The sequence below is a fragment of the Squalius cephalus genome (assembly GCF_949319135.1).
Source record: "Squalius cephalus genome assembly, chromosome: 7".
Lineage (NCBI taxonomy): Eukaryota > Metazoa > Chordata > Actinopteri > Cypriniformes > Leuciscidae > Squalius > Squalius cephalus.
In genome coordinates this window covers 36,023,313-36,042,226 of record NC_137128.1, presented here as the reverse complement: position 1 = coordinate 36,042,226, position 18,914 = coordinate 36,023,313, and the positions used below count along the sequence as shown (strand labels likewise).

The 18,914-nt window shown below is 36.5% G+C and overlaps 1 protein-coding gene and 1 long non-coding RNA gene across 5 annotated transcripts in view; both read right to left on the bottom strand.

The window, feature by feature from the left end:
* Positions 1 to 2,021: 2,021 nt before the first annotated feature.
* Positions 2,022 to 5,363, bottom strand: LOC307162157. Its single transcript, XR_013821868.1, has 4 exons — positions 5,334 to 5,363; positions 3,039 to 3,262; positions 2,733 to 2,850; positions 2,022 to 2,612 (listed from the first exon to the last, which is right to left on the bottom strand). It is a non-coding gene; the product is annotated as an uncharacterized lncRNA (long non-coding RNA).
* Positions 5,364 to 7,240: 1,877 nt separating this feature from the next.
* LOC307162242 (uncharacterized protein) overlaps positions 7,241 to 18,914 on the bottom strand; it is a 34,464-nt gene continuing 22,790 nt past the window's right edge. For 3 of the 4 annotated variants that reach the window (XR_013821878.1, XR_013821879.1, XR_013821880.1), the window contains exons 3-4: positions 7,818 to 7,902; positions 7,241 to 7,701 (exon numbers count right to left, since the gene is read on the bottom strand). Coding sequence is in view for 1 of the 4 variants with exons in the window: in XM_079877454.1 (XP_079733580.1) it covers positions 7,620 to 7,701; positions 7,818 to 7,902; positions 8,455 to 8,639; positions 8,759 to 8,873; positions 9,471 to 9,655; positions 9,777 to 9,888; positions 10,077 to 10,140 (828 nt within the window). In the remaining 3 variants the exon portion in view is untranslated. Of the gene's footprint in view, positions 7,702 to 7,817; positions 7,903 to 8,454; positions 8,640 to 8,758; positions 8,874 to 9,470; positions 9,656 to 9,776; positions 9,889 to 10,076; positions 10,276 to 18,914 lie in introns of those variants that run through there. The other variant, XM_079877454.1, reaches the window with a different exon arrangement.

The following is an 18,914-nucleotide window of genomic DNA, read 5'->3' as shown; positions in this document are numbered from 1 at the left end:
AACGTACAACCCCACAAAAAGAATCCCCCCTTATGATTTGCAAAGCAGTGACCCTTCCCATGCCTGTGGATGGGCACTGGGAGTTTGGGTCTGTCTTATTAGTGTGCAATATTATCATATTTCACGGACGAGCAGGCCAGAGAAGGTAATTACCTGCTCCGTGCTATTAAGCCCTGTTTTATTCCATTCATTTTCGCCTGACCAACTCAGGCAAAGGGCCGTTGGCATTTATTTCCCGTCTGTAGATTTACGAGGACCTCGGCTCAGGCAAGCCATAAAAAAATCTGAGGAGAAAAACCGCTCTATGTGTCAATGTGTGTCTGCCCACATGAATGTGAAGGAGAATGCTGTAAATGTTCACACATTTATGTGAGATTTTTCACAGCCGTGATATAAACAATATCGATCGTCAGTTTCAGCGTTGTTGTTATTGGAGAAAAACGACTTATTTTTATGTACAAAATGCAGCTGGGCCTCCAGTCATAACGTCCACAGATATAGGCTACAGGGTGAAAAAAAGAGAAGCTCAATGCGATCTGATCTCAAGCCAGGTGTGTGTGAATCTCCCCACCTGTGAGATTTGATCTCAATCAGTTCAATTGTTTTGTTTACCTCTTGTTTCAAGATCTAAATAAAAGCCATTCTCCAGCTTATCAGAGGTATCCTCAAGTTTGATAACACCAGGCTTCTCCTCTGTTTTTCAGTTTAACCGTGTTTCCTACATTTTGCAATGCATTTTTTTTTCATCTTATAAAAGGCTCAATATCGGATGAGTATCTGAAGCCAAGTATTGATTGTAATTTCCTGCTACGTTCATTCCAATCGCAAGCTTTATTAAGAATCTCATTTCTATCTGCCATACGATTGATGACCCAACAAGCGTGCTAATACAAACAGAGAGAAAATCAAGAAACAAAATAAGACGCCCCAGCCTCCTGTGTCTGAAATCAACATTATTGTGCTGGTCTAATTACATTATTTTACCTTAGTCGGATCAGTTTGTGTCTGTCTGGAGCAAGTGGAATGAAGTAGGCCTATTATATGCAGGTGGGGAAAAAGAGTCTTCCAAACTTCCAGAGTGCCAGCGGTAAAACTGTATTGTTATCACCCTGCTGAGACTGACAATGAGACGTTCTCCCTTTTGACTATTATATCTTGAAATTTAAGTTTGAAATGCACTGCCTTCTTTATGTGGAACTGCTGCAGTACCATAGGCCTAACAGAGAGACTCACACAGAAAAATATGTGAGGTTTTTTTTTCTCCTGAGACAATTCAGTTGATTTTCAGCTGTTTTCAAGGTTTTACATCAGCTTTATCCTGTAGTAAATGAACAATGAGTTTAACTCTACTGGTGTAAAACAGTTAACTGGCTGATTGAGCATTCTCATGGTTTGCTAAATGCTGCAGTTAGCTTGAAACGGTTATCTAGGTTAGTCTGCCACCATGTGGGTATACGTGACACTGCACTCCTCAATTTAGGAAGATATTAATATGATGAAGGCCTGTTTTCCATCACATCAGTTTCAGATCAACCAACTTTGACCATCACTTAAGACTTGTCTATGATTTTTATTTATTTATTGTGGAACATTTTGAAAGCAATACAATTTAAGAACTATTAAAGAATTTTAAAACAGCATGTGAAAAAACATCCAGCAATATAAATTAATTATATTTATTGGTTATTGTGATAGAAATAATGTTATGAATCAAAGTTTTATTTACAAATATGTATTTATTTATTAATTTATTAAACAAACAACAATAAAGCAAATTATTTAAATTACACTCTCATTCGAAACCTCACCACACAATGGAACTGGTCGAAAATCGTGACATTTCTGTCATTCACAACTAAAAATTCAATACCAAAGTTTAAGACTAAATAATACTGTAGTGCCTCAAGTTCAAATTTACTGTTGTGTGTGTGATTGTTCAGTTTTTTCTGAGTATACCCATCTGAAATTTTCTAAGTCTTTTCTTGCTTTTCCCTCTTTTTCTTATAATTAACTTTGACAGCTTTGTCATCCTGGGTGAAGTTTTGTTGATCACTCTAGAGGTTGTTTCTGTATTGTTCGTTGTGTTAAGTGTGTTCAGATGTGTAACTGTGCCTATTCCAGGTGTTTCACTTGTTTCTGTTGATGGCGAAGTTGGTCCACATGTTGTCACAGCTCTCAAAGTAGATTCTGAGATTTCTTTGGACACTGAAGTTGGTTTGTTGGTTGTTTTGGTGATCTCAGTCTGTTGTCTAGATGTTTCGATTGTCGTAACAATTCGTGATGCTGTTGTACTCGTGCTGGTCTCAGTCTGTGGTCTAGATGTTTCGATTCTCGTCACTATTTGTGATGCAGTTGTACTCGTGCTGGTCTCAGTCTTTGGTCTAGATGTTTCGAATCTCGTCACTATCCGTGATGCTGTTGTACTTGTGCTGGTCTCAGTCTTTTTTCCCGGTGTTTTGTTTGTTGTAGTTACAGCTGGGATCGTGTTTGTTGTACTGATATAGCACATAGTAGGTTTTGCTGTCGTTCTTCCACCCAATATTTCCATCATTCTCTTAGCATATTTGCTATCTGGATCTGAGCAAATTGCTATGCCTCTCTTGGTGTAGAATCTGGATATGGAAAGAAAATAATTGATGTTTTAGCTTTCGTTGTTTAATTATCCACCCAAAAATAATTAAAAATAAAATAAACTTTCAAATTGTAATATAATATAACAACTTTGTACATACATTACAGCTCTGAGAGGACATAATGTTGTTGACTCCTGCATCTCATATTTCACAATGTTTTCAACTGGCACTCTGGTGTTTGACACAGTAAGACAGCAGGTTCGTGGACGATCTTGACCTTTTGGAAAAACACATCATTTTATACAGATAAATAATCATTACTTTGACAGTATTAGATGTATACACATGTACACTCTCTCATAAAGATACAATGTTCTTTTCTACATTTCAGTCAAGTGAAAGTTACTGAGGTCAGACCACAATATTTAACCAAAGAGCTCAGAAATTAAAATCCTCAAATCTCACCTGACGCCACAAAACTCATCCATCCTATAGAGAAAAGAACGGCAGAAAACAGAGAGAACTTCATCTTGTTCTGTTGCTCACTTCTAATTGTGAAACTTTCTGCTGGGCTGAAGGGTCTATGTTGAGGGAGGTCTTTCAGCCCACAGAGCTCACCACCCTCTGCGATCACTTTTTCTTCGTCACCTAGGCCCACAGACACCTCAGTCGGGGACAGGAAAAGATGACTGATGAGTGGAAGCCAAAAGTGAGAGAGACAGAGATGCACTCAACCACATAGAGGAAAATAAGGGGTTACAGAATTCACAATGAGTATTCAACATGACTGAATTCAGTTCATCGTGGCCTACAGTTTTGGTCCAAATGACAATTCAGTTGAATTCATGTTCTATACATAGTTTTAGCTCATAATAGCTCACTTGCAGCCTCTGTCCCTGGTTAGGTTTAAAATTGAACATTAATGATAACAATTATTATTATTTAATTTTGAGTGTTTTTTTTTTTTTTTTTTTTTTACTTAATAATTTTAGGTATTTAAATGAATAAATTGACTCTTAAAAAGTGGGGTAGCATGGTACAATGTGTCACCATTATTTTCAGTTTAGTGTCATTATGATGGACTTTTAGTTTGTTTTCATTCTCATCATATATGCTCCTTTGTTCAGTTTTCTGCTCCTCATTATTAGTTCAATTGTGTCAGTTGTGTTCTATTAATCATCCTCGTTTGTGTTTGCTACATAAGTTATTCCCTCACATTCATTCTCCGTTTGGTCTATATTGCTTTAGTGTGTGTCCTTGCCTGTTTGGTCATTCGTTGGATCGTCGTCATTAAAACTTTGTGTTGGAATCTGAATATCCTCTTCTGCCTTCCAGCAACCACTCGTGACACAATGCTGGTACCAGATGGTATTACCTTAGTATTAGTAATTATATAAAGGTACTGATTCTATGATTACAATGTTAGTCTACACTGAACAATTGGTGTAGAAATCATTTTCACTCAGAAATTGCTAGTAAATTTCAAGTACTGGCAAGTTAAACATTGAATTAAATGTTTTTTTTTTGTTTGTTTGTTTTTTTAAAAGTTGAAAGAATAATTGTTTAAAAAGATTATAGCACATACTAATTTGTATCTGGGGTCTGTGAAAAGTCCCTTTTTCCATTCACATGGTACTTCAAAGAGTCATAGTGTCCATGAAACGTGGTATATCCATGCTACCATTATACACAATGGAACTTATTGTAAATGCGTTGTATGTAGAGATAGACCTGACTTCATTCACGAACTACTGTTTCTAAATAGAATTGGCTTGACTCATGCTACGCAAAGTGTTTACAGCTATAAATATGTCACATGCAAGAGGAAATGCATAGACAGAAAAAGCTTTGAAGTTGAATTGAACAGCAAAATAAAATAAAAAAAGCCAAAAATGAGTTTGCATGCATCTAAAACTTGAGGCTTTGTGCACTTTGTGAGCAATAGATATAAAATGTGGGTCTGTTAAACGTGTGTGGAAACTACAGAGGGCTTAAAGGGGCTGTGATCATGAAACCACAAACGTTTTATTTAGCCTTAATGGGATATTCCACGTCTCAGTGAGACCTTAAAACAAAACCAGCTCCCACCCAGCACTCACCTACACTTAAGCAGACACGTGAGCTGTTTTGAGATGTCATTTTTCTCTTTACGGTATTTAGAATGATCAAATGTACATAGCTAATGCAAATGTTTGGCATTTCAGGTTAACCTTTATGAGTTTGTTTATACTGCCCTATCTACTACACTACTCTTTTCTGGTCTTATATGAAAGTAAATATGTAACCGTAAATGAAGAACCACATGCGCATTTCCTGTTTCAAAATCATATAAAGAAACAGGGTGTACAATGTCCTCTGAGCTATTTGTAGAGAGTTCTGGTGGTAGATGAGAGATGGCAGACCACAGGATCACACTCTGTTCGGGCGAGGGGAAGTAGTGACAGTAATGCTGCACATCATTATGCAGTGCATACTAAGTTCTTGTAAACCAAAGAGCAGCCAGGGTGCCATGTACACCATGTCTGAAGTTTCAGTATTCACTGACCAGAATTACATCATCTTGACCTGAGTCAATGGAAAAAATTAGAGTTGTATTATAATTGTAGTTACAGACAGAATGCTTGTTAATACTTCATGTTCTGGAACTGATAAGCAGGTTTTCAGCAGTAGTGGAAAAAGTATTGAAGTTCCATGCTTAAGTAAATGTATATAAATAAATTGTTCACCCCAGTAATAAAAATTATGTCATTGATTACTCACCCTCATGTCGTTCCAAACTGACTTTTTTTTCCGTGGAAAACAAAAGATCAATGGGGTCCAAAGTTACATACAGTATATATATATATATATATATATATATATATATATATATATATATATATATATATATATATATACTTATAAGTAAAATACCTTTTAAAAAAGTTAAATGTTTAAATACTACATAGGCGTAGTAGTATTAACTTACTTGCTTTTTTTTTCTTACTCAGAAAATAAGCTATAGTTAATAGAATTGAACTTATCTTGAACATGGTCATTTGGTTGCAACTGGAGACCATGGGACACAAGGGGGTGCTAAGGGGTTTGTGCACAATTTGAGATAAAATAGTAAAAATAAATAAATAATTATTCTTTTTAAATAAAATGATGTAATAATAATAATAATTTGTATATGTGTTTTTCAATTTCTCAATGCCACCGTTAGCTTGCTCACTGGCAGTATGGCTCTATTTTTTTAATAAAAGTATTTCTACAAAATTTTACTATTGGGTCAAAATTAATACACAGCATAAATAACAAGTAAATATTGCATACAGACAATATTTTAACAACTAACTTTAGTTCAATAAGAAGTAAAAGCTATTATTTAATTGAACATACATGCTATCCACATAATTTTACTTAATATTTTTCACACACAGTAAGTTTATGAATGGGACTTGTCTTATTTAAGAAGGGAGTCCCTTCAAGGGGTCTTAGGGCAGTGAAAAAAAAAACCTAAACATGTTCAGCAGAGTCTGGAATAGAAAGACGAATAGACTAACCCGAAAGATGCACTAAGAGTGATAACAGTTTTGACACCCTGCCCGAACTGTCCTCTACACTTCCTCCTCTCGTTTGTGCCGGAGTCCTGAAATATACAGTATGCAAGATATGCATCTACCACTATATTCACACATTTTAAGAAAGGGGTTAGGGTTTGATGTAATCTGACTGCTGCATTAAACCTTATATGGTGACCCGTTTTCATTTTTTATCAATAGAAAAATTATACAATGAATTATTTTTTCAAACTCAGACTCATTGGCCTTGGCTCATTTTCTTTGAAGAATATATATATCAGAACACATTTTCAATGATCACACACTGTACACCCCCCCTACACATTTATATTACACGATGTTCAGGTCCACTGGACCCGGGGCTAATAAAAGTGTGGAAATTGCAGGTCCTATGTACCTTCTGTCCACCTCCTGTCAAGGCCTGCTGTTATTGTGTGTGTGTGTGTGTATGTGTGTTCTTGTATATGGTTTATGAGGACACAAATGTGTATAATGACATGGGTATTACAACGTAAACATGGTTTATGAGGACATCTGTATCCTCATAAACCAAACGGCTTAAAAAAACATACTAAATGGTATTTTTTGAAATTCAAAAAATGTCAAAAGTTTTCTATGATTTGTAGGTTTAGGGGTCGGGTTAGTGTAGGGGGATAGATTATACAGTTTGTACATTAGAAAAACCATTACGCCTATGGAGAGTCCCCGTAAAGCACATATCCATGTGAGTGTGTGTGTTTGTGTGTGCGTGAGTGTGTGTGTTTGCGTTCGTGTGAGAGAGAGATTGTATGTAAGTGTGAGAGTGTGAGTGCAAGAGTGAGTTTTATGTTTCTACCCCTGCCGTTCCCGCACAAGGTTGCAATTCTTAAATGTGATCTAACAAAGGTAAAGAGAAAATATTAACCATATATGCTGTTTATATTGCTTGTAATTGGGATGAAGTAAACATCTGTTGAGTATTTTAACATAAAATTGTTTGATTGTGTTGAATTAAAAACCCAAAAATGCAGCGGGTCCACCAGACCCACGAACACTGGCTAAATAACAAAAATATGAACACCACACAAGGGTTAAATAATAATTCACTCAAAGCTTTAAGCTGCATCAATATAAAGTTTTCAGGCCCTGGATGTTATATACACATCTAATTCAGGCATAAGACACTCTATATTTGACCATTTATTATGTAGCCGATAACACCATGCATACAAAAACGTAATATGAACAAGATTACATGTTACTAGTTAATATATTTTTGATTAAGTAAATTAAGAAAACAATACACAAAATACAAGGCATCTCACAAAATGTGAATATAAAGATAAAGGCAAAACAGGCAAAATAATTGGAGTTAAAAGTTATTCAGTCATCCAATATCAGTATACTGGCATAAAAAGCCATTAAAAAAGTTTTCAAAGATAAGAAGTTGTATAGGCTGTTAGATAGAAAAGTAAAAACTTGAGTATTTAGCTTGCTCATTCTTTCATTCTTCAGCCACGCTGCTTTTTTGCATTCTTTGCCAAACCCCTGCTTGGAACTTACGGAGCCCTTTCCTGCTGCGAGACCTGTAAATTGAAGGGGGAAAAAAAAACTTACCTTTTAAGCTGTCATGGTTTAATTATATAATTTATTACTGCAACTGGGTATCACAACTTTATATTGTGCAAATAACTGAACTTACCTGAGATTTTTCAAAATGTATTTTACTGGGATTGTGGTGGTTGTCACATGAATACTTTCTGTAAAGCTTTCTAGACCCCCATTTCCTGTTAGAGAAAAAAAATGGTATACTTTTTTTTTGCCATTACTCATTAATTGATTTAAAAATGTTTGAGTTTTGTTGTTGTTGCTGTTAAGCAGTAGTCTTTAGTTGTAGAGGTAAAGCAACATTTCACCAAAAAAAACCCATTGTTTTACATGTCAAAATAGGGAAAAAAAAGCAATACGTCCAATCATTACCTACCATCACCTTATTCATTAAATTAATGCATTTTATTAGACTTAGAAGTCATCCTGGGATTATCAGTATACAAGCAAAAAAAGTTGTACAAACTTTTCAAACAGAATATATTTTACGGCTGTTTGATACAGAAGTATTTAGCTTGTTCCTATTTAGGTTAAACAAAAGTAATTACTGGCAAAATCTCTCTTGTCTGTTTTTTCAGTTGTTTTCCTTTTGTTTGAGCTCTGAATGTAACCCTGGACCCAGTCTTCTACTGGAGAAGAGCATATTATGTTGTTCTCCACAGTTATGAATCTGTAAATATGCAAATGTCTAAATAAAATTGTTTTAATATTGTATTTTAAAACATACATACTCGTGCTGGTCTCTGTCTTTTTTCCCGGTGTTTCGTTTGTTGTTACAGCTGGGATTGTGTCCATTGTACTTGTATAGTACATAGTAGATTTTGCTGTCGTTCTTCGATCCACTATTTTCATTACTCTCTTAGCATATTGGCTATCTGGATCTGAACAAATAGGTATGCCTCTCTTAGTGTAGAATCTGAATATGGAAAGAAAATACTTGATGTTTTAGCTTTCGTTGTTTAATTATCCACCCATAATAATTACAAATAAATTAAACTTTCAAATTGTAATATAATATAACAACTTTGTACATACATTACAGCTCTGAGAGGACATATTGGTGGATCCTGCATCTCATATTTCATAATGTTTGCAACTGGCACTCTGATGTCTGACACAGTAAAACAGCAGGCTCGTGGACGACCATCACCTTTTGGAAAAGCACATCATTTTATACAGGTAAATAATCATTACTTTGACAGTATTAGATGTACACACATGTACACTCTCATAAAGACACAATTTCAACTCAACTTCTACATTTCAGTCAAGTGAAAGTTACTGAGGTCAAACCACAATATTTAACCAAAGAGCTCCGAAATTAAAATCCTCAAATCTCAACTTTTACTACAACACTCATCCATCCTATAGAGCAGGGTTTCTCAAACTCGGTCCTGGAGGGCCACTGTCCTGCACAGTTTAGCTCCAACCCTGATCAAACACACCTAGCTGTGAGTTTCTAGTGATCCTGAAGACATTGATTAGCTTGCTCAGGTGTGTTTGATCAGGGTTGGAGCTAAACTGTGCAGGACAGTGGCCCTCCAGGACCGAGTTTGAGAAACCTGCTATAGAGAAAAGAACGGCAGAAAACAGAGAGAACTTCATCTTGTTCTGTTGCTCACTTCTAATTGTGAAACTTTCTGCTGGGCTGAAGGGTCTATGTTGAGGGAGGTCTTTCACCCCCACAAAGCTCACCACCCTCTGCGATCACTTTTCGTTTTAATATTGTATTTTAAAACATACATACTCGTGCTGGTGTCAGTCTTTTTTTCTGGTGTTTTGTTAGTTGTTACAGCTGGGATCGTGTTTGTTGTACTTGTATAGCACATTGTAGGTTTTTCTGTCATTCTTCCATCCACTATATCCATTACTCTCTTAGCATATTTGCTATCTGGATCTGAACAAATAGTTATGCTTTTCTTGGTGTAGAATCTGAACATGGAAAATATAATACTTGATGTTTTAGCTTTCGTTGTTTAATTATCCACACAAAAATAATTAAAAATAAAATAAACTTTCAAATTGTAATATAATATAACAACTTTGTACATACATTACAGCTCTGAGAGGACATAATGGCTCCTGCATCTCATATTTCACAATGTTTTCAACTGGCACTCTGGCGTTTGACACAGTAAGACAGCAGATTCCTGGACGACCATCACCTTTTGGAAAAGCACATCAATGTGTTCAGTTAAATAATCATTACTTTCACAGTATAAGATGTAGACACATACAATCTCTCATAAAGATATAGAATTTCAGCTCTACATTTCAGTCAAGTGAAAGTTACTGAGGTAAAAACCACAATATTTAATCAAAGAGCTCAGAAATTAAAATCCTCAAATCTCACCTGTTACTACAACACTCATCCATCCTATAGAGAAAAGAACGGCAGAAAACAGAGAGAACTTCATCTTGTTCTGTTGCTCACTTCTAAGTGTGAAAGTTTCTGCTGGGCTGAAGGGTCTATGTTGAGGGAAGTCTTTCAGCCCACAAAGCTCACCACCCTCTGCAATCACTTTTCTTCTTCACCTATGTAACTGGTCTGCTGTCTGTTGTGGTTTGGCTGTGTTGGGAAGAACAGGACAGCATTCGGCAGTTTCACTGATCTTTTATTCATGATATAAAACAAATTTAGGCAGCCTCTTAGTCTGAGAGTCACCCTTGTTTTATCTATAAAACAAATGTGATGTACACTTGTCACATGTGCTTTCAATTCCACATTTAGGCCCAGATGCAAAAATATAACTTAAACGGGATGAAATGACAAAAACGACCACACAGATAGGTACAATTATATTATATACATAAATTAGAATGAAAATATAGACATAAAAGCAACATCACCAATGCAAAGAGGAAGAGGAGGGGACAGAACAGGAAATTATATTGACTCATTGTCATCACCACAATTAAAGGGGGCACTCACACTTCAATTAGGCAGTCTTATCAGGTGTATGTAAACGAACAATTTTGTGTGAATTCTAACAAACAATGCATTTAACAGGAAACTTTCTGTACCTGTTATGCCCACTCAGTCGGCGACATGAAAAGATGACTGATGAGTGGAAGATATTGACAATAATCCGATTCGATGATAATCAAACATCTTCACTCCCATTTACATGCAATTTTCTATTAATATGAATGTTATTGTAGCCTAAGCTGTGTTGTCTGCAATTGTTTACTTGTTCTCCGAGAAAAAGAAAAGAAAAGTTTTTTTTTTGTTTTTTTTTGTTGCATCTCTGCAAAATATTATCCGTGAGCAGAACAGGTAGTGAAAGTAATATCATACATTCAAAATCTCAGCACTCCATTTTACTGTGATTGTTTACTGCGAATGTGCATAATCGCAGCATGCATGAGTCTCGTAGTTTAATCGCAGTATTGCCTTGAACGCATTATAATCACTTAAGAGCGCATGTAAAAGCAGTGTTATTGGATATGAGTTTTCAAAAGCTGCAGACTTAAATAATCTTCCTCTTATAAATCCGCGTCTTTCAAGAGCAGCGTATTTAATAGACCTAAGTGAAAACGAAAGTAACCTAAAGTAAAGAGAGAGACTCATTAAATAGATTTTTATTTTTATTTTTGTCGTTTCAACAACAGTTGATAACGTGGTCTACCTCCACTAGTTATTGTACTGAATACGTTTACATGTGCACCAATAATGACAATATTAGAAACAAACAATGGAATTAAAATGTGTACATGATGATCAAACATCTTCACTTCTTTTTACATGCAATTTTCTATTAATATAACTATAAGCGCATGTGACGTTTCGAGCAAACGTAATTTTAGTCGAGAAGCCTATACTTTTCCTAATAACCCAATTTCTGCATGTGGCACTGCATGTCGGCCGAGTCGTGAATAAGTCTGATGATGTCTGTTAACAAATGAAGTCTGGTAGGCCTATAGGCTAATTCGCCATACATGTAAACTTTCCCACTACCAGTATCATGATGTTTTTGATATCAATGTAAAGATGTAAAAAGGTTACCTGATCACATGTAAAGGCAGAAGTATACGGAGCCCCTAAAAGGTCATGGTGGTGGAAAAAAAAATAGGGGTGGGTAGAAAAAAATCAAGGTGGTGGAAAAAAAAATAGGGGTGGGTAGAAAAAAATCAAGGTGGTGAAAAAAAAATTCGGGGTGGGTAGAAAAAAAAATCAAGGTGGTGAAAAAAAAATTCGGGGTGGGTAGAAAAAAAATCAAGGTGGTGAAAAAAAAATTCGGGGTGGGTAGAAAAAAAAATCGTGGTGGTGGAAAAAAATCAGGGTGGGAGAAAATGTATTTTTCATTTTTTTTTGCGTTTCCTGCTTGCTGTTCTGCTTCCAGTGGTTCAGACAGCTCCGCGCCATACATTCATAATGGAGCAGTTCATAGAGTTGTATTTTGAACTTGGACTGAAGTACAAAGAAATACGGTTTGTGCTTAGTTCAAAGCACGGTTTTGACGTCAGTGAAACACACCTGAAAAGGATATTACGCGAAAAAGGACTGTCTCGACGGAAAGGTTACTCGGCCTTAGTGGATCTTGTTGATTTCATCAGTCATCAGCTGCAGTACTCTGGGCAACTTCATGGATACCGATGGATGTACGCGAAATGCAGAGAGAGGGGTCTGCGTGTGAGAAAAGAGGATGTGCGCTTGGTGCTGAAGGAATTGGATCCTGCAGGAGTTTCAGCAAGGAGAGCAAGGCGTCTCAGACGGCGCAACTACTTTGCCAAGGGACCAAACTTCATTTGGCATTTGGACTCGTATGATAAGTTAAAACCATATGGCGTTTGCATTAATGGCTGCATTGATGGCTTTTCGCGCAAGATTATTTGGCTGAATGCTTACACAACTAGTAGCGATCCAAAGTTAATAGGTGGTTACTATATTGACGCGGTGGAGCGTTTGGGAGGATGCCCTAGAGTCGTAAGAGGGGATCTTGGAACTGAAAATGGTCATGTTAGAGACTTTCAACGTTTTCTTCACATCAATCACGCAGAGGAAACCCTCGACAGCTATTTGGAAGGTCCAAGTACTGCCAACCAAAGGATCGAGTACTGGTGGGGGTTTTTGCGCAGAGAGTGCATGGAATTCTGGATTTCCCTGTTCGCTGACCTCAGAGACAGTGGGTTCTTCGATGGAGGATTCTTGGACAAAAGTTTGCTCCAGTTCTGCTGCATGGGACTCATCCAAGTAAGTTTATCTGAAATTATGTTCTGATGCCTCTCTGTGTGTGAAATATTCAGAGGGAGAAGGGGGAGACGGGCCGGGGAGAAAGGCAAAGTCCCCAAAATTGGATATTTTATCATTACCACATTTTTATAAACACAACAACACATGACTGTTTTCGGTGGGAGACAAAAAGGAGACATTCAGAGCCATCATCTTTTGGTTTCCACAGTCTAGATGTTTGTAACAGTGATACACTGAGTAAATGAGGACACAATTTACCATTTTGAGTACTCTATTTCCAAGTTTTGCCTAATTTTATTTATTTATTTTTATTGTTTTACAGGATGAGCTGGATGACACTGCACAGATTTGGAATGCACACACCATTAGGCCATCAAAGAACATCAGTAACCCCAGTGGTCGGCCCAATGTGATGTATGCACTGTCTGAGCTCTATCACACCACAGACTTCCTGACCTCAGCTGACACTGAAAGTGTTCAGTTGTGCAAGAATGAATGCACTTTCCGACGCCCCATACCATGTGATCCAGATGTAAATGAACTGTGTAATGTCATAATCTCTGAGTTTCAGTGGAACATTCCAAGAGACCCATATCAAGCTGTGAACTTATATGTGCATTTAAGAAATGTGATCAGGGCATTACTGTAAGTAAGGTCATTTTTATCTGAAATGTCTATGTAATATGTAGACAATACTGTCTCCATGGGAATCCTGCAACATTGTGGAAAGTTTTTATATAGAATTACAATTTAACAGACTACAATCTAGGCACATAAAAGTCATTAAAAATGAAACCAACATTTGCAAAATTGTTTATTGTTTACAAAGTCGTATACAACTGTAAAGAATTGCTACTGAGGAAATGTTAATTTCCAAATTTGAACCTGTATCAACACGTAAACAGTTTTACCTTTATAAAATAAAAAAAGTTTAAATTTTAAGAGAACTTTCCTTACTAACAACCAAACTGGTACTGCATAGAATGGAAATCAGAATGTTTGCTAAAAGTTCAATTACAATTTAATTTCAAAAAGTTTGAATAGCTGTAAATAAAATGCATTTAAGGTTGAATTGACATAAGAATCAAATATTTATCAATATTAATGATTGAGGGATATATTTTAAAAGAACACAAACCTGACCAAATACTATGGTTACATTTTATGTAATTAACAAAAAAGCTAATGATTTGTTGCATTTCCATTCTAACAAAGGTTACGTACGTTGCATGGGATGAAGATTGTTTCAAGACATTTTAGCTAGAAAAATACACATTTTAAAATATTATACTAAAATTTCTTTTGTGCAAACAAAACACTTGCAACAAGACGATCAAAAAAAACAGTTAAACCGTAACAGCACAAATTATATGCTTTCAAAGACAACAAACCTGACCACTTGCTGGGAAATGCTAAACCTATTTGAAACGTAATTAACGTAATGACAGTCAAATGTAAATCAAATTAATAGTCATCCAAAAACTGCTGTTGTTTGTAGCATCCTGTTCTTTTCCCCATTGTATATAAAAATACCATTGAACATGCATAATAACTACAGACTATCAAGTTCCAAAAAAAAAAAAAAAAAAAAAAGTGACTTTGATGACTATGAACTATTCCTGGGCAGCAACAAATTCACAGGATGTCCATTTCTAAGTAATCACTAGACAGAACATTGTCAAACTCTGTGCGGAGGTCTGGGTAAGAACTGTAAGTATAAGGTAAATCAAGAGTAGCTCCGCAGGTATGAGCTATTGGTCTTCTGCTGAGGCCAGATTCTGCATTGAAGCTTACCTTAATTTGATCAACACATATAACAGAAGAACCAGTGCAGAACCGCAGAAATTTTTCGGCTTTGCTTTGGTCAGCATTTCTGAGATAACGTTGCAGATGATTGAATACCATCTGTTCTTTCTGAGAGCGAATCACCTCTGTTGTTTGAAGTAGCTGTGCCACTTTTTTGCCAGTGGCCGCCTTTGTGTCATACAGAGATACTAGACTGTCTTGGTCTGGTACTTTCAATAGTGCAACTGGCATGGCTCTGGAGAAACAATCTATTACATATTTGGGCTCTTGAAGAATTGCTTTGTGAGCCATTGTTTGGATGGCAACTTTCATGGTGTTTTTTGGAGGGATGGAATGAGAGCCCATTCTTGTGAAGAGGTCAAGCAAATCATCTTCATCACACTCCTCCAGCGTGCCTTGACAAGCCTTTGCAACGGCAGTTCGTTCAGCCAAAGAGAGGTAGTTGTGGAAAGATGACATCAGGATATCATCATTGACTGAGTCAATTCCATGCATGCATGCTAAAATGAAAGCACAGGAAAGCCTTACTGGCAGTACACCAAGGTCAAGTAATCCCTTTACCCAGATCCTTCCTACTGCCTCCCATTCAGCTTCAGAGAAGTCCGGTCTCAGTCTAGGAACCCGCTCATCTTCTCCTTCACACTGCTCTAAGAACTGATCCCAGAATGCAGTGTAAACTTCTCTGGACACCCCAGCATCATCTACAGCTTTCTCATTTACAAATTCCATCTTCAGTGTAGACTGAATTATGCTGCCATCCATGAACACAGCCAAAAGATCTTCTACAACCTTTACCCTGTGTATTACAGCATTCACAACCATTGCACTTTCAGAGTTTCCAGATGAAATTAAAGGAGAAAGATGGTTTCCTGAATGGGATGGCAAATTTTCTGGTAGTAAGGGCATTTCACTACCAATCTAGAAAAGGAGAGTTAAAAACAGTTTAGAACAATTATTTCTATATTCTTTTACAATATGTATTCATTAGCGATTTTCTACTAATCAGTTCAGTTAAACAATTCTCACCCTCATATTGTTCTAAACAAGCTTTTCTTTAGTGTCACTGTAAAACAGCACTGTGTAATTAGGGTAAGTTGCATTTTTTTTAGTCAGATTTTGAATACTTAAGTTTAGTTCTAGGGTTTCCAATTGCATTTACTATAATGATTTCATGTAGCTTCTGTTAAAATTGATTTAAGATATATTTTCCTGACACAGTCCAGTCCCCATTCTTTGTACCTGCATGAAAAATGTATTCAACAGAAAAAGAAAGTCATGCTGGTTTGGCATGACATGAGCCACAGAATGTTCATACAAACTGTTCCTACGCTGACCAAAATTATAAACGCAACACACATTTGTTTTTGCCCCCATTTTTCATGAGCTGAACTCAAAGATCTAAGACTTTTTCTATGTACACAAAAGGCCTATTTCTCTCAAATGTTGTTCACAAATCTGTCTAAATCTGTGTTAGTGAGCACTTCTCCTCTGCCAAGATAATCCATCCACCTCACAGGTGTGGCATATGAAGATGCTGATTAGACAGCATGATGATTGCACAGGTGTGCCTTAGGCTGGCCACAATAAAAGGCCACTCTAAAATGTGTAGTTTTGCTGTATTGGTGGGGGTCCAAAAACCAGTCAGTACCTAGTGTGACCAACATTTGCCCAACGCAGCGCAACACATCTATTTTGCATAGAGTTGATCAGGTTATTGATTGTGGTCTGTGGAATGTTGGTCCACTCTTCTTCAACAGCTGTGCGAAGTTGCTGGATATGCCACACCTGTGAGGTGGATGGATTTTCTCAGCAAAGGAGAAGTGCTCACTAACACAGATTTAGACAGATTTGTGAACAATATTTGAGAGAAATAGGCCTCTTGTGTACATAGAAAAAGTCTTAGATCTTTGAGTTCAGTTCATGAAAAATGGAGGCAAAAACAATATTGTTGCATGTATAATTTTGGTCAGGATGTATAACTTACATGGAACTTTAGTCTTCTGTGATGTGTTTTTGCTTTTGTTCACAAATATTATAAATGCCTACTTACATGTATTAGAAGAAGCTTGATTCTCAGATTAATTAGATTAATTTAGGGCCTCAACGAAGAATTTTGTTAGTTATCAAATTTCAAAGGTTTGTCCCTATGTATGTGATCTATATAGACTTTGTCCCTTCCTTAATTTTCATTGTATACAAGCAAAGCCAAATCTTACACAAAAGTATTTTAAATCGACTGCAGGTATATTGGAACTGATCATCTATGGTCTAATCACATGCAAAACTTTTTGGCTTACTTACCAGCAGTGCAGGATTGCTATTACTTGAGGGCGGTGATGGCACTTCATTTTCAGCGTCATTCAACTCTACATTCTGGAGGATTAATAAATATGCAGAAAATTATAAGTAAAACACAGTCACAACATTTTTTATTTTTTTTTTAAAAGGACCATGTTACCTGTATGATGTTCTCATTTAGATTCCATCTTATTACAACTGCTTGGTCCTCATCTGTTTGTTCAAGTTCATCCCCTTCATTCCATTTAACTGTGTCTTCCATATCATTGTCCTCTTGAAGGGTCTCAACTATGCTGCTGTGTAGCGGTGGAGTGTGATTGGTCAAGTCAATAAATTCATAGCTTCTCTGAAAATCAGAGAGCTCAAGTGAATGCTGTGGACTTTTCAATTGATGTGCATTTTGTCTACACAGTTCATCAGTCTCCTCTTCACTTAAGCTTCTTGCGAGACTTTGGAAGGTGTGTCTTCTTTGGATATCTCTGGGTGGTAAAAGAGAGTCTGGGTGGTATGAAGTGCTGGGTGTCTCCAAGGTAAAACCACTCTGAGGAACATACTCCATTCCTCTTGTTCTTTGGGCTTCAGTTCTTAGTTGTCTCTGAAAAACATTCAATATAACATTCACTGATTAACATTTAATTGTAAATGTAATTATTTCAGTGCTACAACAAACAATTATTTAGATTAGTGATTGATTAAATTAAAATGTGATGTACCTAAAAGTTAAATAAAAATGCAAATGTTAAAAAATTAATAATAACTTAATACTCAAATTAGGATTAAATTGTGTTGTTTTAACATTAATTTATATATCATTTAGAGATTTTTCTGCATACCACTAGAGCAGTGGTTCCCAAACCTGTCCTGAAGGACCCCCAACACTGCACGTTTTCTTTGTCTCCCTACTCAAACACACCTGATTCAACTCATCAGCTCATTATCACATGGGTTAATTGAGCTGATGAGTTGAATCAGGTGTGTTTGATTAGGCAGACAAAGAAAACGTGCAGTGTTGGGGGGCCTTCAGGACAGGTTTGGGAACCACTGCACTAGAGGAAGCCGGAGAACCACACTTTGAGGACCACTGATTTAGATAATCAATTACCCAATGGTTGTTTCAGATTACGTATGTTTATTTTGTCATTGAGAGGATCAAGCGTCCAGCAACATTGATATTTTTGTAAACATCAGCAAACCATAAAAAAAACATTTGTTGACAGTTTTATGTCGTCAACGTTGTGGATAATGGTGACTAATTGTTTCAGCCCTAAATGATCATTAACAACTCTTGTTAGTATATTTACAAATGAAACCCAAAATACATTTAAATAAATCCAAGCCAGTCTTCATGATTTTACTAACCTTCCTCTTGGTGTCTTTGTTAGATGAAAGTCTGTCATCCGATAAATGCATGCTTGTATCCTCAAGACCACTGTCATGTCCATGCAATGACGCTTTCGCAGCAGTTCTCTCAGAATCACCATCTAATCCATCCTGCACTGAGTATTCATTACATTCTTCTTTATCACCATCAGATAAAGATTCTACATCTGTGAGGTACACCTCTTGTTTAGTGCAAATGTAAAATCTCATCAATTTCAGTTTGGTTTGCTCATAGAGATCTCCAACATTGCTGTCTGTGGGAATGACGTTTTTTTTAAAATCACAAACACAAAAAGTGAAGTCTGTTTCTGGACCTTTTGGTGACTCTCCATTTGGGAAAAAAAGGTTCTTTCCCATTTCCATTATTTGTAAAACTGTTGTCTTTTTTTGAACTGTCAAATGCCGAGTGCCACCACCATTATTGGTCCTCACTTGTTGGTATCCATTATGGCCAAAGTGAAGCCATCCAATTTCAATTCTCCTGGCTGTTTTTTCTGCGGAAACATTTTTGTG